At 45.1% G+C, this 23,739-nt stretch overlaps 1 protein-coding gene across 1 annotated transcript in view; it reads left to right on the top strand.

The window, feature by feature from the left end:
• The first annotated feature begins 1,922 nt into the window (after window positions 1-1,922).
• The window catches only part of MARCHF4 (membrane associated ring-CH-type finger 4), a 106,875-nt gene continuing 85,058 nt past the window's right edge, over window positions 1,923-23,739 (top strand). Inside the window, exon 1 of the mRNA XM_034062394.1 lies at window positions 1,923-2,399. Coding sequence (XP_033918285.1) covers window positions 1,923-2,399 — 477 coding nt within the window. The remainder of the gene's footprint in view (window positions 2,400-23,739) is intronic.

Genomic DNA, 23,739 nt, shown 5'->3' with positions numbered 1-23,739 from the left:
GCCGCGCCCCTCCCGCGCCTGCTGGAGCTGTCCGCGGTCCATGGTGCTGAAGCCGCAACGGCCTCCCAGCCCCTTCCTCGCCCCTCCTCTCTTCCTCGCCGGCATGGGTTCTTGCCGGCAGCCCGGAGCATCAAAGGTTGGGAAGGGACCCATCTCTCCCTTTGATTCTCCCTCTTTCACTCCGCCTTTTTCGCCTTTTTGCTGCTTCCTCCTCTCCCCCTTTTTGCATTTTTTTCCTTAAGGCCGGGGGTGGGAGGAGAGCGCAGCCACGTTACACCCCTCCCTTCCTGCAAATCCCCGCTTGCACTGCAAACAATCTGCCTTCCCCCTTGCATCCGAGTGAGATAGCAACAGCAACATCATCACGGCAAGCCGGATGGGAGAGCGGAGAGGAGGCTGCTGCTGAGGGAGAAAGGCACACACGCACACATCAGCTCGGTGTTGCCAAAGCGGTGGGAGCCGCACGAAAAATAAGCCATGCTGCCCCGTGTGTCTGGCGCATTGTGCTCCATCCGAGCCTTTTAGGAGGAAGAAGAGAATTATCTGCTCTGATTTCCCCCCCCCTCCCCGCCAACGAGAGTGCGACAGACTTGCAATGGTTGAATGTCAATGCCTGTGAGAGAGAACAACAGTCAGAGGAGGAGGAGGACAGAAGGGGAGGAAAATGAAGGTGGGGACGGTGGTGGAGAGAAAGAAGGAGCCTCGTCCAATGCATCAAAAGGAGGTCCCTGCAGTTGCTGATAGAGCCCTGGCCGCCTCGCCATCCACAATGGTCTGTACAAGCTGCCAATGCGTTTGATGACGTTCCTGTTTTGTGAAAGGAGGAAAGGAAACGTGACCATGTAAGATCCACGTTTCCCCGGTCAATTACATGCGAAGAATAGATCCGATTTCGACGGGATTTTTTTTTTGGTCCAGGATGGTAACAGCTTAGGGAATAATACAGCCGCCTTCCCTCACCAATTTTGCTCTGATTTTTTTTTTTTGGTGTGGTCCATACAGCTGCTGGAATAGAGGTCAGAATATATAGATATATATAAAATATATATGATTATATATATTATATATATAAATATATTTATCTCAGTACGTCTGGGATTAAGCTCATTGAATGCTAATTATTTCTTTTAGGACTTTTAATATTTGCAATGAAATCTTTTAAAGGCAACGGTAAAATCTGAAGCCACCTGGGAGTACAGTGTCGGAAACATAGGGTGTTTTCCCATAAACAATGTGAAGGTCTTTTTTTTTTTTTTCCCTCAAAGAGGCAATTTTGATAATAACAACCGCTACCAATTTTGCATTTGGATAGCCTGACCGGCTGCTATTTTGTCTGGGTGCACACCGGGTCTCGTGTGATCGGGTTTTATTTTCTAATTGAAAAGAAAAAAAGAAAAAGATATACATATAAAATAGAAGAAAAAGGAAAAATTACTTGAGATGCCAAATACTGTCGAGAGAACCATATTCTTCCTCCTCCCCACACCCACCGGAGAAGACGTGGACCCTTCTTTTTTACAGGCTTAGGAGTTCGGAGGAGCTGATCGGGGGCTTTCTCCCGAGCCCGCCGCCCGCGCCCCGGACCCGCGGGCGTGGGAGATTCATTTCCTCCTCCCGCTGATTTCTAACCAAACTTGTGGAGGGGGGAAAGGATCCCCCCGGAACGCAGAGCCGGGGGGGGGCTGGTGGTTTGGGATATTTTGTTTATTTTGGGGGATTTTTGTAATTGTCATCTTCGCCGGACTACCGCGGGCTGCCGGGGCATTCACCCCTCGCCCTCGGCCCCTGCTTGTGTCGTTTCCCCGCCGGCCAGCGCTCCCCCCGCCGGCACTGAGGCCGCAGCGGAGCCCCCCCCGGCCGCGGGGCGCCCGGCTCCTGCCTTGTTCTTTCCCGCCCCGTCCCCGCCTGCCAAGGAAAGGCACATGTTAATACCACCCGGCGCGGTCATTTTCTGTTACTGCTGCTGCGGGCTCCTCCGTCCGAGACAGATGTTGCGAAACCAAGGCCTCCTCAAGTGCCGCTGCCGCATGCTCTTCAATGACCTGAAGGTCTTCCTGCTGCGGAGACCCCCCGCGCCGCCGCCGCCCTCCCCGCCGCCGCCGCTCCCCATGCTCGGCGGCGCAGAGGCGGCGGCGGGAGGCCCGGCGGGGGCCGCACCGCTCGTGGGGCGCGGGCTCGGCTGGCGGGCAGCGGGCGGCGGCGGTGGCGGCGGAGCGGGCAGCCCGGCCGCCGAGGAGTGGGGCAGCCCCGCCGGGGAGCCGCCCGCCTCCTTGCCCAGCAGCACCTCCTCGGATGACTTCGGCAAGAGCAAGGCCGAGGACCGCTACTCGCTGGGCAGCAGCGTCGACAGTGGCATCCGCACCCCGCTCTGCAGGATCTGCTTCCAAGGGCCCGAGCAGGTGAGCCCGCTGGGGGCGGGGGATAACGGAGGAGCAGCGATGATCTGGCCTGCGGGAACCAGGGCCTGATGCTCTTAGGGAACAGGACCTCAAAATCCAGAGGGCATCTTGGCTTCTGCCTAGGGCCTGTACTGCAGGATTTTTTGCCTCGTTGGTGTTTCCCAGGGAAATGTGGGGTGGAGGCTGGCTCCATCCCTCCCTGCTGCCCGGCAGCCTTGCCCCAGGCACCCATGCCTGGCCTCAGAGTTGTGCAGCCCTGGCATGGAAGGGACTTGTGGACTCCTTTACGGGGCATGTGTATGTTGTCTAGGAGGCCTTTTGTCGCCTCCTGGGTACCCAGTTGCAATGAATGCAGAAGTGATGCAAAAGCTGTATTTAATGTGCTGTTTGCTTTTAAAAATACAACTTCAGTCTGTATAAACATACGGCAGGAGGCAGCCCCACTTCATCAGTGGTTCCCAGGGGATGGCTAGTGGGAGCTCTGCAGGTTTACCTCTGCTCCTGTGCTCCCAGTTGCACTAGCTGGAGGAGAAAGACTGCTGGTTGCATTTGCGTGCTGCAGCCTTGAGATGCTTCTTGGTACAAACTGAGGTTAGGCCAGTGAAGTTTCTCTCCACCACACAGGAGAAAGAACCAAATGCAACGTCACTAGAACTAAGGTGCCACCCTGGGTGTTATTCTTCCTGTTTATGACAATTCAAAACAGTTCATGTATTTTCAGTCTGGCAACTTCCTTACAGTGATACACACAGCAATATTTGTACCCAAAGTGACATAGCTGTAGGTGGCAAGGAAGGCTGCAGACCTCTGCTTGTGAGATCAAGCCCGGATATGCGATAAACTTTATTTCTCAGGATAGCCTTGTTACCTGTGATAAGGGATCCTTGCATGAGAAAGGGTTGCAGGGTTTGACTTGGCTGATACCCATTTCCATTTTAGGCACAGATCCTGGCATGTAAGTCGATACATTGAAATCTTGAGCAAAATGGATTTTGCCCCATGTCTTCTTTCCCCTTCATAGACCTGTGTGATCTGTGAAAGAAAGCCAGTGCTAATCTGAGAGTGGCCATGCTCTAGCACACATTCTGACAGTCCCAAGGATGCTCACGTCTATAATGCAGTGATTGTGCCTTCCCTTGTGTTGGTCTGAGGATGCTGGTGATGGAAGCTGGGAGGTGGAGAATGGGCTTCCATTCATCTTTGGGAGAAGAGAGGCCTGCCACCAGCTCATCAGAATATCCACAGCCCTGCTGGATGTGTCATACCAAGGGTTCCATAGATCGTAGCTCAGTGTTCAATGAACTGTAGCCTTCTCTAATGGTTTATGCAGCTGACTGATAGATGTGAGACATGGTTTTCACCATAGGCTTTCAGATGGGGGTGGGGGAAATGTTTCTTTTTTGAAGATGCTGTATGCCTTCCTCACTTGACTGTCTCCTCCCCAGCTCTTCTAAAAGTTGGAAGCTATGCAACTCACTCCATCGGAATTTGCATTATTCCACATTTCTAGTACTCTTCCTTGGCTTGCCATTCTGCCTGCGTACACGAGACATAGTGCCTGCAAGATTGGCTTACGTGTCTGAGCAAATAGAGCCTAAACAATTAAAATAGAGGTACTTGCTTCCTTGGAGAACATTAGTGCTTGTAAATAATTAGATGCAAATTCTCACACTGAAAACCTGTGTGGGTTACATGGTAAAAGTGAGACTATTTGCTGACCATCTGCCAGCCTACCTGAGTGAGAAGCTGAGCAGACGTGACTGGTGTCTAATTGCATTTCACCAGGATTTCTCTTTTTTGCTTCTCACAGTTTCTGACCAGTATAATAAGATATTGACAGCTGGATTCTGCCACTTGTCCTTGAGCAGCACCTTATTCCATAAATAATTTTTTCTTCACCAGCATGGCTTGAGGAGAATCTGAAACCCTTTTCCCTGCAGCAGCTGGGAAGTGCAAGTCGTTATGGAGGCACAACTCCTCATGGAGGCCCAAATCGTGGGGTTCTAAAGCACATCTAGGGCCTGGCACAGCTTCCTAGAAGTATGGTTCAGAACAACTGAGAGCTTAATCAGTTCAGCTGATGTCAAAACCTGCAGTTTGGTTTATTTGACCCTTACATGAATAAAACTCCAACAGGGCTAAATCCCAAATTCCTTGTTCCTTTTTACTATGGTGGTTATTACTGGTTTAGCCTTTATTTCCCATTCATTTTCCAACTCAACAGCTGAGCAAAGACTCTTCATGGTTGGGACCCTCAAAACTATAAAAGTCATAGATGCACGTTATTCTATTCCACCCCTGCCAAGATCATCATAAAAATTTATCCACTTGGAAAGAAAATATAATTGCTAGTTCTTTACTCTGCAGATTAATAACAATGACAGATATAAACAGTGTTCTATTTACCTGTCAAAAACATCTGAAACTGCTGCAGCTGTGGGCAAATTTGTGAGGCTGCATCACAGTACGAAGAACAAAAACCTTCATTATGAGTTGACTGTTAGGCACTTTAAGCTTATTTACCCAGATAAAATGACAGCGAGCCTCCAAAAGATGTTTTAATCCTGTTTTGATTTAAAAAAAAAGTAAAAAATACAACAGCCAAAGAGGTTTCTTACTAATCTGGCTTTGCAAGCAGGTTTTATTTAATATCTAACGTAAAACAAAATTGGTAAGGATTTTCACTTTAAATTTATGATTGCCCAACATGCATGATACTTCAGGCTACTGAATTGCTTATATCTTAAGCTCCTCATGTTTGTTTGTGGCTCTTCTGGGTAAGCTGATTCATTTAAAAATGTGCTGAGGACTGTAGGAAGGAGTAAAGCTCATTATTGTGAAACTGTCCTGATACTTGCATGTTACTCAAGAGAAGCCAGGAATGCAGATGAGAAAGAGTGGGTCTGATGACCAGGTGATCACAGCATTTGGGCTCCTGTTTTGAGGGCATGAAAAACAAGCCCTGCTCAGGTCTGGCAGTTGAAAAAGGCAACTGCTTTTATTGAAAATGAGAGCTTAACATCAAGAAAGCTGATGGGCTGAACTCTGCCCTTGGTAATGGCATTGCCTTTCAGGGGCTTGTTCGGCATTTTCAAAGGTTTCACTGATTGAACATCCTGCACCATTGTGTCAGCTAATTCTGAGACCCTGGATTGAATGGCAAAGCTCTAAAGAGAAAATGAGAAAGATAGATGCTGGAGTATTTGCTTCTGTTTTAGTTAATGCTCAGTGTTTGCAGAATTTTGTCTGCATTCCTGAATCTCTGACAGTGTTCTGCAAGAGAAAGAAACTCAAGTGAGCTCTGCTCTCACAAATCTTTCCTGGTATTTGGTATGGTTACAGGTTGAAAGCAAGTCATGGGGAGTAGTAGGAAAAGACATGGGTGAAAAGCCTCTTCATGTCAGTGGATAAATTGTTTGCCCATGTCACAAAGAGTTAGCAATACTGTGGAGTTTAGGATCTCAAAGATGGTACTGGCTGTGCTGAAATTAAATAGAAAAGCATTCTTAAATGAGACTGAGTTCATTTGGAAATCACTGTGTCTCAAGGTCTGCTCGTTAGGTTGTCAGAGTGTGTGCACATCTTTTCTTACCTGTCAGTTTCTGTCTGTGTTCCTCTATCTCTCTGTTCTGGGAAAAAATGCTGTAAAGATGGAGATTTGAAAAGTCAGTGTAGATAGGACTGGCTGGCTAAGGAGGTTCAGAGAACAGACTGTGAAGTCTTTTGCCTGCAGGCTGCTAGTTTGGACCTGGCTTGGCATTCAATGGAAATGTTTGCAAATAAACTATTCTTCCCATCAAAGTCCCCTCCAGACTTTAGGAACACCAGCTCATTAATACAAGAACATGAAAACCTTCAAGAAAATTGGAAGGGAAGACAACTTACGATGGATACTGGGACATGCATTTCTGTGTGATATGTAATGAGGCTATGGACATTAGCATGACAAAGAACTAAACTTAAGTCTAATGAAGGATTGCAAAGCCATGTGGTTACTAAGAGTATCTAGAGTAATTGCAATTAATGTTAACACTTCTGAAAGTAAAATTCATTCTTTAGGTCTGAAGCCAATCTAGAGATGATGGTAACACTAAAGAAGAGAGCTGTGGGGCTATTGTCTATTGCCTGATCTCACCAGGCCCTTGTGCATAGCCAGTAGAACCCAACTCTCAAAATGCCTGTTTGGACTTCATGCCTGTATAAATGTAATGTCTTTAGCATGTAGACACCTGCTTTGCTCAGGACCTCTCTAGAGCTAAGGTGATGTTGAATTACTCAGTCTGGATTAACACACTGGGGTCCCTGTGTAGGATAACTGAATGGTTAGTACCATCAAGTGGTTGGTTGTTAGCATGTGTTGCTTGAAACAACTAGTGAGAATCTCAGCCCTGTGCCTGTTACAAATACAGACACAGTCAAAAGCCATCATTAGCTTTCTGTCTGGTGCTGTCTGCAGAGAAGGCATGAACTGAGCCAGGAAATATTGCCACTCTACAGACCAGTCTCTCAGCAGCACAGAGGAGTGGATGAAGTCTCTGGGATGCTTGATTTCTGTTTTACAACATTGTAAGATTGAGGAGAATCAGGTATCTCTTTACTGGAGTGAGACAAAGAGGAAAAGAGGTGGCCTGTGACAGAATTCAGGGCATGAACATGATAATGATTGAGCAGCAGAAGAAATAACTGTGCAACCAGCATCACAAACATATCCAAAGCCAGGGATACTCAAGAAGGGGGATGCTGGTGTTTGCTGGGGTCTGTCCAAACTGCCTAGACCATCAGGACACTGTTTTCAAACATGTTGAATCACATAAGGATGCTGCAGGCTTCTCATCCATGTCCTTTTCATAGGTATGTTTCCACAGGATTCATTGACTTAGTGTTGAAAGAAGAATCATTCATTGGAAAGCAGCCAGTCCTGCTAAAACTGAACACAAGAGATGCCAAGATGTAGCCCTTTAGATTTCAATCAGTAGGTCATAATTTATGTTGAAAAGGAATGGAAGATACTTTGTGTGACATTCAGTCCACCCCTCTGCTTTCTCGTCTTTGAATTTTAACACCTCTAGAGCTAACTGTCCTATTTCATCTGTCCCAGGATCAACTCTGTACTGTGCAGGCAGAACATTTTTGGCTTTGGCAAAACCTTTGCTTGAGCCATCAACTGAATGGAGCCCAGGATGTCATCTATTTTAGATTTAGACTCTGTTGCCACAGAGTTGATTGGCAAAGCTCCCATTAACTTCAACAGCAAAAGAGTAGGCATCCAGTAGCAGGAACTTGACCCTTGTATTTCAGTAATGTTGTGCACACAGTGGGATTTCTATAAGTAATAGTGAGGGCCACTAATCCTGTTGACTTTTAATTGCTCCAGGAGACAGGGCTTTCACCTTTTGTGCCTGCTGAAACTCTGATGCCTGACCCATTTATTTCAGTGCCACTAGATAGCTAAGGAGCAGTTTTTCTTTTCTTCCACTTTTCCCTATATAAAAGGCTTCATGAAGGAACTTGTCTGTGTTTGTGTCACTGTTTCCTAAATATACATTTCAGGCTATGATTAACAGTAGCTGATGTCAGTTAGTGACAGAACAAGCAATGCAAAAGCATGTAGCTCCATCGTTTGCATCTGTAGAGCCACTGTTTTTTCCACAAAGGCAGCTCTTGCTCCTGGAAGGGCTCTGTTCATACAAAACTGAATTGCATTCAAGTTGTCTTTCAAGTAAAATTCATACTCAGTGAGAGCCTCCTCTGTGTCAGCCTTTTGCTCACATTGGTATTTTTCCATTCAAGGTTAGCCTAGTCCAGAAGTTAGGAATATGATTGTGCCAAAAATCTGTGATTCTGTGTGTCTGCACATCACTCCTGTGCCTGGAGTAAGATAGCAAGATAGACTATAGTTGTTATTGATCCATATCTGTGGCCACCACATCCCTTTTATTAGCTGATTGCTAAAGGAATAAAGCCAGGTGATGGTGTTAGATGTTAGAGTTTATGTTCACCAGCCCGTCTCTAAACCTACTGGCCCATTTCAGCTAGATTTGGCAGAGAATGCAGATCTGAAAGGAATTAAATTCCTGAAAGTTCCATGAAAACTGGCTGGATGAAAAAGAGGAAAGCTAGAAACATCATATTGTGGGAGAGATTATAGAACTGGCCACAGAATACGCTAGGTAAAGTCTGTGCAGGACAGAGCTTCAGCGAGAGCAACAGCTCTAACAGGAATGTGTATCCCATTAGACAAAAAAAAACCCCAACATGATATGGTTTCCATGGGAAACCAGACTCAAATAGTACTCACAGAATACCTTGTTACCTTTTTATTTTTCTCCTTTTCCTTTGTTAATTAGGATTACTTGCTTAAAATGAATTGCTTATTGCTGAAGACATTTTTAGGTTCGCCATCTTTCCACAACTGACCTATAATCCTTTTCTGCTTTATCACTGGTTACAGTAGAACAGATTTCATTGTTTGATGTGGAGAGTGATGAGCGATGGCTTTCTTCTGGTGAGGAAAATAACAGCAAGACCTGGAAACCTATATAGATAATAAATGGGCTGTCCCTATGCCCCTCTGTGAAAAGTGATAAGACAAAATGTTGGTGGGCAGATTGATTCTAATGGCAGGGCCCAGATCTTGAAATCCTCACACATCTTTTCTTCTGTCATACAATTTCTTTTCCTTTGCATCCTTTGGTGGTTTTCTCTTACCTCTTCTTTCTTTTTCTTGGCCAAAGTCAATTGACAAGTCAGCTGTGGTTCCACTCATCCTATCTGACTCTATTCTGCACAGGCTGTCCTATGGTCTGTGTACCTTCTTGTCCAAGCACCCTCTATTTGCAGCATGAACAATGTTGGCATCACTCACAACAGTCACACAGGTTTAACTTGCTTCCCTGGGTGAGAGTGAGGGAAGGGATAGTACAGATGGGAGAATGATAAGCAAAAATATATTTTACGTGTTGTTTTATTCTTTCTACATGTGATGGAGAAACCAGGATATGCTTGGGGAAAACTGTAAACTCCATGAATGAAAAGGTTAGTTCAGTCTTGAATGATTCCTGAGAAAGTTTTGTCTCTTCTGTAGAAGAACTTTGTAGGGAGCTTCCATTGTGATTGGGGAATAGGACTGTCAGCCATCCATTTTACCATGGACTCCTAGATGTTTTAGATAGCCAGTTCCATGTACAAGACAACTTTGCAGAACATGAGAGAGGAAATTAACTTGATATTCCACCAGTTTAGGATGCCAAAGACTGGTCCTGTCTTTGTGGTGTCCCACTGTGCCATGTTGCTCTAAGCAGAAGTTTACCAAGGGTTGCTTGATTGACAGTGTTTATGTTTTAGGTAAGGCCATGCAGTCACCATTTCTGTGCAAAAAGGCTGTATCATTAGGTAAGAGATCCAAATAAGAAGCACCTTGAAAGTTTGTAGTGCATTGAGCATTTGGAAGGGTTTGTCCTCACTGAATGCAGACAGTTCCATAGCTGTAGCCTCTGTGAAATCGTTCCCTGATGCTACCATCATAACCTCTGGTACTATGTGGGTTTAGCTTCTGTTACTTAATCCATGCACTGATCATGCCAAAGTACTAGGCAATGCCCAGGTCTCTAAAGATCAATTAGTTCATCCATCCAGAATCCTGACAGAGGCTGATCTAATCAGTTCTCAAGGGTGATCATGGTTGGAGACTACATCTTTCCTGCTGCAACCTATTTCTTCTTGCCCTGCCCATCAGGAAGAAAGCAGTTTATTTTTACTGTTTTCTTTTTTTGCAAGCAGTAATTTAAGGTATTATCCAGTACTTACATATAAATATAGTGAGAATTTATCCTTTGAGAACTTTACAAATTGAAGTGACAGCTGAAGCCGTAACACTGCTTGTTATTCTCTAGACCAAACAATTCAAATTCTACCTTTGCTCTTATGACATGATTCTAGACCTTTAATAATCCTTGGTATTATCCTCTGGGCTCTCACCAAATGGTCCATATTTTGCTTTAAATGCATTGTCTGAAGTTGGAAACTATTCTTAAGCTGAGTCTTTCTCAGTGCCGAGCAGTACAGAAAGGCTGTGAATCCTGTTTAACAGATAACAGATGTCATCCATTCCAAGGCTATGTTTGCCCTATTTATTTATTAATTTATTAATGTATGTATTTTTTATTTATGGTTCAGCAGATTATTGATTGTTACTCAGTTCATGGTCCTGTATAATCTTTATGTCCTTCAGTTCTGCTTCTGGGCCAGTTCTCCTCCACCTTGACTCTGTGCCTTGGCAGAGGACCTGTACTTCGTCCTGCTAAACTGCATCCTTTTTTATCCAGTCCTCTCCTCCACAATAGCTGCCCCTTTCAGGTAGGCCTGCAGATGCAGTAAGCATTAATGCTATTGAACCTTCCATGTCATTAATGGCTTGAGCTTGTCTGCCTTGAATCCTGAGGAGAGTTAGAAGGAAGAGGCTGGAAGAGCAGCTGTGCTTTTCTTTAAGGATCCCTTGGCTGCCAGAGATGAGACTTAGGACAGGGACTGGTCCTGTCACTTCTCCATTATAGCCACATAGAGGAGGAGAGAATGGATCCTCCTGACTTCAGTTCATGTGTCTGTTCTCTGCCCCCAATTAAAGCAACTTTCAGCAAGATGGAATATGACCTTTCCTGACAGATGCAAACCTCTAGCCAGTCCTGCCTGGAAAGTTGCTCCCACCACCCATTTCTTTCCTGCTTCCCTAATCACTTTATCATTGATGGGGTGGTTCACATTTCCTCCACAATCCCCTAACGGTGTCCAACAAAGCTCCTTTCTCCTTTTTCTTCCCATCTTTCTTCAGCTCATCCACATCCTCCATAATGTCAGCCCTTATGGCTGGCTCTGCAGTCTTGATTTGCTTCAGTCCACCCATGGATCTCCTTCTGTCTCCCAGACATCTGTTATTGAATGTTCTGGCATTAGCTCAGATTTCTTGTTCCCAGCATTTTTCTCCATGTCCATCCTTTTTCTGCCTCTTTCTAGTGCTATCACTGTCACACGGGGCATTAACCCTACCCTCAGCTTGAGCTTCTTTCCTCTCACTTTCCACCTGCGTATTCATGTTGTGCCCAGATCTTTGTTTTCTTTCTTTTGGGTTGCACAGACTCTTGCTTGGATGCTCATTTCTTGTTTGCATGTCTGTTATCTCTTCTTGTACACCTTACCAGCAGACACATTGCCCTGCTTCAGATGAGTCAAAACCAAGGTGCAGAGATCACTTCTTTTACTGGTATTTTGGTGGAAGAAGTTGTTTTCCTGAGAACTTCCATGTGCACCTCTTCTCTCATCAGTATTCCCTGTCCTTACCCAGGTAGGTCTTGTGGTGTTTTTTACTCTAATTCCCAGTCTTTGGGAGAGAAAAAGAAGGCTCAGTGGATGGATCTGATGAAGACATAACATACGGCATTGGCACACAGGAATCCTGTGGACACTTCACCCACATCACATCAGCACCTGCCTTCACAATTTCATGCAGATAGTGAACTAAAGCTCAAAGGATGGCTTGTACTTTCTGCAAGTATAAGGCTATGAGCTAAAGCTGCCCCTCCAAGCACCCCAACACTTTCAGTTGTTTCAGGTCGTCTTCTCAGCCTGTCTGGTATCTTGCATGACCTTGCCCTGATTGATGAGTGAAGCACTTTTCCTTTCCTTTTCTCCTTGTTAAGCACACTAGGTCCTGTCAGGATTAAAGGTGGTGGAGAAGTACAAGCCGATTATTATCCCGTTCCAAGTGATATTAAAAGAACATTAAGACGGATCAGATGAGCATTCAAGAAAAGTAGGTAATAATAAAATACTATATCAGAGAGAAATAGCAGTTAAGTAATTAAAGAGAGGATTTGTACAAGAGGCAGAAGTAGAGTTATGGGTGCTTCTGGCCTCTAGACCATTCTTTATTTTAATGCTGTGGTAAACTTTGGAGGGTGTCGCTATGTCAAGCATTGCACCACAAAGTGGAACAAAGGCTTTTCTTGCCCTAAAGAGTTCACATTTTAGGACATAAGACCCCACTATTTCCTTAACACTGAAGAGAGGTGAATTTTTACAACATTTAGGGCCAGAGGGGGTTATTGGGCTAGTCTAGTCTGAGCCTTGCTGTAATAGCAGTGAAATAAATTCCCTCAATCAAATTCCTGCTTGAAGGGTAATAGCTGTGCAAGGACTGGAGAAGAAATACCCAATTTTGATTTTAAAACATTGGAAATTGTTGCAATGCACAAGGAGAAAAATCTGGGGAAACATAGAACTGAAACTGTCTTTAAACATGAACTTTTGTGTTTTCTGTCATGGAAAGGACTGTGTACTCTGTGCATCCTTAGTAACCAGCTTCAGAAACTCCTGGTCTGGCTGGCAGAGATTTCCTTCATAAAAAAAAGTTCTGTGTTTGAGGACAGTTTTATTCCACATCAGATTAAAAGCAAGAAATGTGCAACCTGGGAAAACACACATGGAATTCAGTTAGTTAGGAAAAACTAGTTCATGGCCTCCTCTGACATATGAGAGCAGAAGTGCTGTCACCTACATTTAACCCACATTTGGAAAATTTTCTTCATAAACAGGATGGCTACTTCATTTCTAAGAAAATAAATCCATTTTTTGCTAAGCTGCCAACTGCCATTGTTATTCTTTTTCCCAGTCCTTATGGATTTATTTCTTGCCCTTCTTGCTGACGTGAAAATCTGCAGGGGATCCCCTGGCCCTCGCATCCTGCAGCTATTCAAGAGATTTCTTCTTTCTTTTTTTTTTTTTCCTTAGTGTTGCCAGACAAGATCTTCATCTCTTTGAAAGTGTGCTCAGGCATGTGATGCAAACGTCTGGTGAAGGTGACAATTATGAGTGTTATAGCTCAGGTCAAATAAAATCACACAACCCCAGAATAATTAGGATGCAGGGACCTCTAGAGTTCATCTTGTCCAACCCCCTACTCAAGCAGATCTAACCAGATCAGGTTGCTCTGGGCCTTGTCCAGTTCTGGGCTTCTCAGCACAAGAAAAACAAGGAGCTACTGGGGAAGGTTCAGTGGAGGGCCACAGGGATGATCAGGGTCTGGAGCATTTCTCTTGTGAGGAGAGACGGTGGGAGCTGGGTCTGTTTACTCTAGGAAAGAGAAGACTGAGAGGGGATCTCATTAATGCATATAAATATCTCAAAGGCAGGTGCCACGAGGTTGGTGTCAGACTATTTTCAATGGTGCCTAGCAACAGAACAAGGAGCAGTGGCCGTAAACTAAAACACAAGAAGTTTAACCTCAACATTAAGAGAACTTTTTTACGTTGAGGGTGGCAGAGCATTGGGATAGGTTGCTTGGGGCGGGGGGGGGGGGGGGGGGGGTGGAGTCTGGAGACATTCAAAACCCACTTGGATGCATTCCTGTGTAACCTGCTCTAGGTGAACCTGCCTTGGCAGGGGGGTTAGATTAGATGTTATCCAGAGGTCCCTTCTAAATCTGGTCCAATATTTTATCTCCTTCATGGTGATTTGTTTGTTTGTTTTTTTTTTTCCCCAGATTTCTAGTCAGAATTTCTTGTACTCCAAATTATGTCTGTTGCTTCTTGTCTTATAACCCTGCAACTTTGAGAATAGTCTGGTGTTCTTTGCTGTACTTTTCCAGGAAGTAGCTGAAGACAGCTGTAAGATCTTCACTTAGCTTTTTCAGTGATTTTAGGAGGAGCTGTACAAAAGATAGGATTAAATGTCTGCTCTGGCTCCCCAGGGTGGATTTAGACAGGGGCTGAGATTTTTGTTATGGTAGTCAGATAAATACCAAGGGAAAATAGCTGCCAAGCCATAGATTGAAGAATGAGAACAAGCATCGCTAATAATAGCAAAAGCTCAGATATTTCTGTTTGTCATAGCTAAGACACTTCTTGTTCCAATAATCACTAAACCTCCAAGAGGTGATAATATTTCAAATCAGAGTCTTACAGAAATACTGGTTGTAGAAGAGCTCATGATTGAGCAAGAACTGTTTCTGTTTAAATGGAACAGAAGGAGAATCAGAAAGAGATCTGTAACTAAGGTTATCAACTTTGCAAAAGCAGATTTTGAAAAATTAGGAATCTTTAAAAATATGTAATAAAGCAGAAATTTATTTTACGTTGTCTTATGACTAACAAATCAGCCATTAGTCTCTTTATTACAAACAAAAGCATACTGTTACAACTGCTGCTTTCTGGAAGCTCACAGTCATTCTCCCTTTTATGGGTTGTTTTTGCTTTCTGTCTTCAATTAATCTGTTTGGAAAGCTGTTCAAAACCTTTCCCAGTTTTTTTTTTAATAAAAATGAAGAATGTTCTTTTCTCTCTTTCTAGTTTGCTTCCTGAAGTATCAGTAGTTATCCATGTAAGTCCTATTTATAAATCCACAAGATACACTCAGTGACATTTAAACTTGTCCAAATTCAGCCAACTTTGATAAACAAAGGCTGCAGAATTCCTAATGTATTATGACCTGGATGAAAATATGTAGCCAAGTAGGGCATACCCTCACTTTGGGTTTGTGATGTCACAGAGGGGAAATGTCATAAGAGGTCCACCAATACTAGACATCAAAAGAAGGTACAATTCAGGGGGCACCTATACTAGTTAGGTTAGACTAGAATAGTTAGTTGAAAAGGATCTTAAGATCATCAAGTTCCAGCCCCACTTCCATAGGCAGGGACACCTCACACTGGAACATGTCACCCAAGGCTCTGTTCAACCTGGCCTTGAACACTGCCAAGGATGGAGCATTCGCACCTTTCTTGGGCAACCCATTCCAGTACCTCACCAGCCTTACAGTAGAGAAATTCTTCCTTATATCCAGTCTAAACCTCTGCTGTTTAAGTTTCAACCCATTACCCCTTGTCCTGTCACTACAGTCCCTAGCGAAGAGTCCCTCCCCAGCATCTCTGTAGGCCCCCTTCAGATACTGGAAGGCTGCTATGAGGTCTCCAAGCAGCCTTCTCTTCTCCAGGCAGAACAGCCCCAACTTTCTCAGCCTGTCTTCATACAGGAGGTGCTCCAGTTCCCTGACCATCCTTGTGGCCTCCTCTGGACTTGTTCTAACAGTTCAATGTCCTTTTTATGTTGAGGGCACCAGAACTGCACACAATACTCCAAACGAGGTCTCACGAGAGCAGAGTAGAGGAGCAGGATCACCTCCTTCGACCTGCAGATTATGCTTCTTTTGATGCAGCCCAGGATACGGTTGGCTTTCTGGGCTGAGTGCACACTGCTGGCTCATGTTCATTTTCTCATTGACTAACACCCCCAAGTCCTTCTCCGCAGGACTACCATGAATTTCCTTTTTGCCCAACCTGTAGCTGTGCCTGGGATTGCTCCGACCCAGGTGTAGGACCTTGCACTTGGCATGGCTAAACTTCATAAGGTTGGCATCAGCCCACCTCACAATCATGTCAAAGTCCCTCTGAATGGCATTCCTTCCCTCTAGCATATCAACCAAACCACACAGCTTGGTGTCATTGACAAACTTGCTGAGGGCACACTCAATCCCACTGTCCATGTCAGCAACAAAGATGTTAAACAAGACCCGTCCCAACACCGATCCCTGAGGGACACCACTCGTTACTGGTCTCCAGCTGGACACTGAGCCATTGACCACAACTCTTTGAGTGTGACCATCCAGCCAGTTCTTTATCCACCGAGTGCTCCACCTATCAAATTGATGTCTCTCCAATTTAGAGACAAGGATGTCATGTGGGACAGTGTCAAACACTTTACACAAGTCCAGGTAGATGACGTCAGTTCCATAGCCCCACCATAGAAGTCCACCAAATTGGTCAGACGGGATTTCCCCTTAGTGAAGCCATGCTGGCTGTCACCAAGCACCTTGTTGTTTTTCATGTGCCTTAACATGCCTTTCAGGAGACTCTGCTCCAAAATTTTCCCAGGTGTGGAGGTGGGACTGACTGGTCTGTAGTTCCCTGGGTCATCCATTTTCCCCTTCTTGAAAATGGGGATTATATTTCACTTTTTCCGGTGGTCAGGAACTTTACCTGACTGCTGTGATTTTTCAAATATGATGAACATCTTAGATAATCTTCTACCCCTGAGTGCTGTGACTGGAGCAGCAATACCAGCCCTCCCTAGGCTACAGGGGTGATTTCCACCTTCTCTAACTGCACCCTGAATGTTCTTAGTTTTTTAGCATGCTCTGCATTTTGGCCTGATTAGGCTATTTGTTCGGTTGTATTGCAGAGACAAGGAGTGGTGCTTAGGTGCAAGAGAGTATGTTCTCTCTGTATCCTGTAAAATATAGAGAAAATTTTCTCAGCTGGAAATGAAACAACCTAGAGTACAAAACCCACTTCCACTGACAGCTCTTTTGCACTTTCATACAGTTACCAGCCATCAGTACTGGCCAAGGTCCTTACCCCTAGGTAAATGCCCCTAAAGCGCTTAGATTTTTGTATGCTGGAGATACTGATGAGTCAAAAAGAGGCTGTACAAACACATGGAGATTGCGAAGCTGTCCAGTTCCCTGACATTTATCCTGCCTTAATCACATCTGGAACAAATATGCACCTCCTGAGTTGCCTTTCTCAGACTGCCCCTGATACTTGGTCCCCAGGGGTGAGATAAAACTCATGAGTCCTCCTGGTGGACACTTTTTGGTAACCCTCTGACACAGCTTTAGGTATAATGGGTAGGCTGCAGCATGAATAATATCTCTTCCCACTATTTATGCCCTGTCAAGGGGTAGGGAGGAATTTTTGACAGATATCTATAAATGCATATGGTATAACTGCTAGGACATGGCTGCACTCATGTGACTGTGTTTTCCTTTTAAATTCTTTTAAAAGTCTGTTTCCTTTTAAATTGCTGTGCTGTATTGCCTTGAGCTGTTTTTCTTCCCTCATGAAAATGTGCACAAGAGCCTTGGAGATAGGTGTCTTCAGTGTTCCACTCCTGGACGGCACACCCTCAAGCACTTTGATGAGATGGTTGGAGGACCATGGAGGTCAGGGACCTTGGCTTCCACTAACACATCTCCTGACCCCTCTGTCTTTGAAAGTTCAGCATGATTTCCACTCAACAGCTGGCCATCATCTACTGCCTCAGTGTGTGCTGATTCCAGCACTCACTACTAGGCAGGGATTGGCTGTGCGCATGTTTGCGGCAGCATGGTGGAAGGCAGATGCCACCTGGCTGAGCCAGATTGGATAGAAAAGCAGATTAAGTGGTCACTTGTGGATCAGCTGTTCCTACAAAGGGCAACTTGGTCTCATGGTGCACATCTGGGCTGTTGGGCAGATGCAGCAGAATTTCAGGCTGCTGCAAGGCATTTTCCTGGAAGTCTTTGCTGAGCTCAGTGCAGGGTTGGAGACACAACATACGAACCAAGAGCTTCCCCAGCCACAGACTTTTCTGCATAGAAAGTGGTCCTTTGAAAGGTGACTACTCTTTGCTGTTACTGGTGCATTTGTACTCATAAATTAACACTGGCTGTTTTTCCCAGTAGCTTGTGCATGGCATGTCCAGTACAGTGTGGTGATTTGCAGGTTATCATGACTGGGCTGAATCAGGAAGGTTTGTCTTGTTTTTTCAGTCTCCATACCAGTGCTCTGTGTCCACCCACTGAAAAAGCTGACCTGGTTGGTCAGCTATGAGGTGTACCAGCTCATGAAAGCAGGATGACCTGGAAAGATCCAAGATATGGGCATGTTTCAGAGCTTAGGCTTGGTTTAGCCTTGAGCACTCTCTGACTCTGGGATGTCAGGACTGTGACTGTGAAACAGTAGTGGTCCCTTGCTGGATAATAAATAGGTCCCAATCCAGGTGGAAGGTTGCTCACTGACTCTAAAAGGACACACTTAGAGTAGTTCCCCCATGGTGTCAGCTTGAGTGGAGAAGGTTCCTCTTCCAGTTCAAGCAGATGAACAGTGACCTAAGGATCCCTGCTTCTCCTCTGAGCTTTGTAAACACGCCATGATCCTGGGCATATCATTGAGGGGGGACACAGCTCTGGATTTCAGACACCTCAATGCGAGTGTTGTAACATAGGTGTCTGCATGTGTACCGGGGTCTAGGCAGTGAAAAATCAGGAGATCAGGGGCTTGACTCATGCCCTCACAACGATTTCTTAGTGGAAAACACCTTGAGGTAGGTAATTGTGCCCCTAGTCAATACACTCAGTGGAGCTGGAGGGCTAGACACCTACATTTGCTCAGCTGACTCATTCCCGGGGCTTCACTGTCAACATTGACTAGACCTCCATCGATTATATGGGAACACAGATACCCAGTGCACATAGTGCTGCTGCATCTAGATACAGTCTGTCTGGATCTGGATTCACGTGGTATGTAGGGCCCTTTCATGCCACCATAAAGCAATACTAGAAAGCTTCACTTCCTCCTATGATAGCTGTAAGGGATCTTTGCTCAGCTACAAAACACCTAGAAATCTTCAAAGTTACATGCTCTGCAAATGCTGAGTGTTTGCATTATTGTAAGTAAAGAGCAACTTGGAAATGCACGCACAACATTGAAGAGTAGTAAACAGATGGGAGAAGTTGCCAAGTAAGTCCATGCTGAAGAGGGGAGCAAAAATAAGTGTTAGAGACTTTATGACATTTTTATAGCAATACAGGCACAGCCAGGATTTGAAGCATATAGCAATGAAATGGGGCAAGGAGGTGAGCTGCCTTTTCTTGGCCGAGTTCTCCTGTGGGGCAGTCCCTTCTAAGCTCAGACAGCAAGTGTTCCTCGTTGCTGGCCTAGCTGGGGAGTTTCAAGATAATCACAGCTCCAGTGGACAAGGCAGGAAGAGTGATATTGTTTGTGGTGAGCTTCTGTGTGGGAGAAAAGAGATTTTAAATACAGCCTTGAAGTCACTGGGTTACACCAGCACTGGGCTGAGTTGAACTGACAACTGCTAATTACTGAGAGGAAAATGACTCACTAAAACCCAATAAAAATTGTCTTACATGTAATTAAAGTGGATGATTTACAGTCAAATAGAAAACTACAGTCTTGGCACAGGTGACGTGCAGAATGTGATGGACAGCCTGCAGCCTTGCATATCACTTACAGAAAGAGTGCAAAAGTTGTGCAAGATGTACTGTATTTTAATTAACCAAAGCCCAGAGAGGCTGTTCTGTACACCTGGGCAGAAACTGCACGAGGACACCATTCTCCTGGCAAGACACTGGAAGTCCAGTCTGATGCTGGTAACAGCAAAAGTCCTCTGGCTTTTGAGGGGGTCACTGTTTTTCCTTTTCCAGTATCTGACTGAAATTGCTGCTGGAAACTCTCCTGTGGGAAGGGGAGAGCATCATCAGGGAGGGCTTCCACAGAGAAATAGTGAGAGGGAGCAATTCTTGGGCACTGACTTGGTAAAGGTGACAGGCAGTTCTGAAAATTCATGTGTCTGTCAGAGACTTTAAAACTATTTCCTGTTGGTGTGATAAGAATGTATGAAATATTTTCCAGGGCTTACACAAGCATGGATTATGAGGAACGCTCTTGTATTTTAAGGGATTACATAGTTTATTACAGTATATGCTACCTAAGTAGTACTGAGAACAGTTCTCGTGTGTGTGTCTCTGGGCTACAAGGGGACAGTAAGCAAAAGACAAATGGTGGTTGGTGGTCTCAGGTGTAATTTGGATGAACAAGCATGGCTTTCCTTTTTCTGGCACCCAGAATGATTTTTTCACCTCCATAAAGCAACCTGAAGTCTGTCTGAAAACTGAGCTGATGTTCTGGGGGTAAATGGCTCCACTATGTTTCTTGAACATCAGAGCTCAGGGGATCTGTCTCTGGTTCCCAAACATTTTAACCTTTGGCAGGGTGTTCAGCAGACCTTGGGTCTGAATTTCAAGCTTCTGGGCCCACTCAGCAGAAGGAGGTGTCTGCTGAGGAGCAAGGCACATAGCATCTCTGGAAATGGCACCATAAGTTTGATGTAATTTTTGTTTTTTAAGAAGTTAGCTTAGTTGGCCTTTGCATTACTGTTACCTTCCCATGCATATGTTGATAATTCCTTATTATTAGGTCATTTCTGGTTGTAAAGCACTTTAAGTACAGGTCAACACCAGTGTGGGGCACAGTCTTCCCGAGTGGTGGTGGCCTCCTGTTTGCCTCCCCTTCTCCTTTTCTCCCCTGAGCCCTTGCTTGGGTGGTTCACCCTGGACTCAAAATAGTAACAGCTTTAATTCAGGGGACTTCTCTAATCCTGGGGTCAGAGTGGGAGGCATGAGTGAGTGCTCTAAGCAGCAAACCCATTTATGCAGTGTTTCTGAGCAGCATCATTGAGGAAGGATGAGATTAGAAGGATATCACTGGCAAAATGACTAAGAGATTTATCTCATTCATAGGCTTGGTTTGTACTTAAGGAATTTACATTATTGGGATTTTTCAAAATCTGAGCTGGCTGAATCTATCCTTCTTTCAGTAGTATCACAGATACAGAAGGCTGCTTGTTTCTTTTCTAATTCATACCTTCCAGCACCAACACACCTCTCCCATTGCTTTCTCTGTTGCTTTTCCACACTTGTTTTCAAATGCCAGGAGTACCACAGCCTTCCCCAAGTCCCTAAGAGATTATAATAAGGCAATTCAGTGTCAAGATATTTTCCCAGGTATTCAGCCTGGTTTTTTTTCTTTTGCTTAATTAATTTATTCCTGAATTGTCTAGTTAATACTGTCTGGAAGGATTAAGAAGGATGCATCTCCCTCTGACACTAACATGTCTGGATATTTATAATTAAGAAGAGTTAGATCTTGAAACTTCTAGGTCAGAGATTCCCTCTAGAGAAGGAGCTGGGCCAGACCATAGGATGGTGATGGAGACAGATATCTCCATGCATCTGTCCAGAGAGAAAACACTCAGAAGGACAGAGCTCAGGGAGCCCTTACCCCATTCCCCATCAGGGATGCCAGCATGACATTCCCAGCTTGCAACGCTGAGGGAATTCCTGGAGTACCTTTACTCCATAGGACTGTGTATTCACACAGACTACTTGGGAAATCAGCAAAACCCCCATACTCCTCTGCTAATGAAAACTGACACCTTGCTGGGGGCTTTGGAGGGTTGACAGGGCTGTGATGGGTAAGGAGTGGGGATGGCTGGGCTGGGCTGGCACCAACAAGGAAAGGCTACATGGAACAAGACATGTAATGCTGGAAGGCAAAACATGCACGGTGGGGAAAGTCAGGCTAAAGTCAGTTCAGAAAGTCTGTCCTCCCAGTATGGTGTCTTCCTGCTCAGCAGCTGAGCCAGCAGCAGCCAGGACATTCCCAAGGGGAAAAAATAGGTGACACTGTAGTTGAAGGTGAGGTGGTGGTGGGTGAGGAAGGAAGGAAGGCAAAAGCCTATTCTACAACCTTCCCTCAGTGTAAGAATGACTTTCCAGTCTCTTGGTGGTGGTGTGTGTTCATGAGCAAGCTGAGCCAATCTAAGCTCACACAGCTATAGCGAGCTGCAACCTCAGCTCTGCATTTCCACACTTTCCAAGCTCTAGCACCAGTGACCATGCAGCCAGGGACTGGATCCAACAAGAACAAACTTTTACATCCTTATTGGCTTTCAGTTGGATCAGTACCCCAGTTTGACTACCCAGTCACCAGCACAGCGCCAGTGAAGGGGCAGTGCGGCACACCCGGGAGGGCAAGGGGGAGCGGGAGATGGCAGCACAGACTTAGGCATAAGTCTGTGTGTGGAATTAAGCTGTGTGTGGAATTGCATCCCGATACTACAAATCTAGCAACTCCTATATAGCAACAATTAACTATAAGGCATTTGAAGATATATCTCAGCAATTTCAAGCAGATTGTTCTAAATTCATCCCAGTGAGATAAAGCAAACTTTGGGTTCAGCTCTTCAAGAAAAGATTCTCTCTGCCTGACATCTGAATATCTGTCCCAGCAGGGAGTCCATTTCACCTCTGTAAAAGGAAAAAGAAAACTAGTGGCACTTTTAGGCATGGAGCCATGCCATTTTTGTTTTCATAGAATCATATAATAGTTAGGATTGGAAAGGACCTCAAGATCATCTAGTTCCAACCCCCCTGCCATGGGCAGGAACACCTCACACTAAACCATATCACCCAAGGCTTCATCCAACCTGGTCTTGAACACTGCCTGGGATGGAGCATTCACTACCTCCCTGGCAACCCATTCCAGTATCTCACCACCCTCACAGTAAAGAATTTCTTCCTTATATCCAGTCTAAACCTCTGCTGTTTAAGTTTCAACCCATTACCCCTTGTCCTGTCACTACAGTCCCTAGCGAAGAGTCCCTCCCCAGCATCTCTGTAGGCCCCCTTCAGATACTGGAAGGCTGCTATGAGATCTCCATGCAGCCTTCTCTTCTCCAAGCTGAACAGCCCTAACTTTCTCAGCCTGTCTTCATATGGGAGGTGCTCCAGTCCCCTGATCATCCTCGTGGCCCTCCTCTGGACTTGTTCCAAGAGTTCCATGTCCTTTTTATGTTGAGGACACCAGAACTGCACACAATACTCCAAGTGAGGTCTCACGAGAGCAGAGTAGAGGAGCAGGATCACCTCCTTCGACCTGCTGGTCATGCTTCTTTTGATGCAGCCCAGGATACACTTTGCAGTTTTTCTCAAATGACACTGCTCATTCCTGTGTCACGGATGCAATGTCTTCTGGCAGCCTGGGAAGAAAGGCTGTACTAGGACTAGATGAGGCAGTTCCTGTCTGCAGTTTCAGAGGTTTGCTTCTTAGTGTCTGAAGACTCCCCACAACAAAAGAGAGGTTGATCATCCAGGCTAGTCCAGTGGGGGCTGCTAAAATGGTAAAGAGACAGAAGCACATAATGTGTGAAGAGATGGGTAAGGAGTTGAGCTTGTTAAGTCTTGCAACAAGATGAAAGGGAAAATCTGCTGCCTTCCACTACTTAAAATCAGATTAGATTATAGAGACCACATAGCCAAAGGCATAGCAAAGGACAAGAGGCAATGGCATAAGTTGCATCAAAGGAAATGCTCACTGAATATACAGAAACAAACTTTCACAATGAAAGCAGTGCAGCTGTGAGACCGTGGCTCAGAGATATGGTAGAATCTGAGTCGTCAGGGATCTTCAAAGTTCAGCTTAAACAAAGCCCTGAGCAACCTTGAGGCTAGGCCTGGTTTGAGCAGGATGTTGGATAAGAAAATCCAGAGACTTTTCCCAACCTAAATTCTGCTACCTTATGAAAACCACAGAGTGTGGGGACTGACAAGTGCTTGCACTTACAGGATTTGAACACTTCTTGTTCTGGAGAAAGCATTTGGCAGAGAAGATTTTTATGCATGCAGAGATGGGTGCCCATTCAGTTCCCCATTCATGGGATAGCAGCCAGAAAGG

The sequence above is a fragment of the Melopsittacus undulatus genome, chromosome 4 (assembly GCF_012275295.1).
Source record: "Melopsittacus undulatus isolate bMelUnd1 chromosome 4, bMelUnd1.mat.Z, whole genome shotgun sequence".
NCBI classification, from domain to species: Eukaryota; Metazoa; Chordata; class Aves; order Psittaciformes; family Psittaculidae; genus Melopsittacus; species Melopsittacus undulatus.
This window is presented reverse-complemented; position numbering and strand designations above follow the sequence as displayed.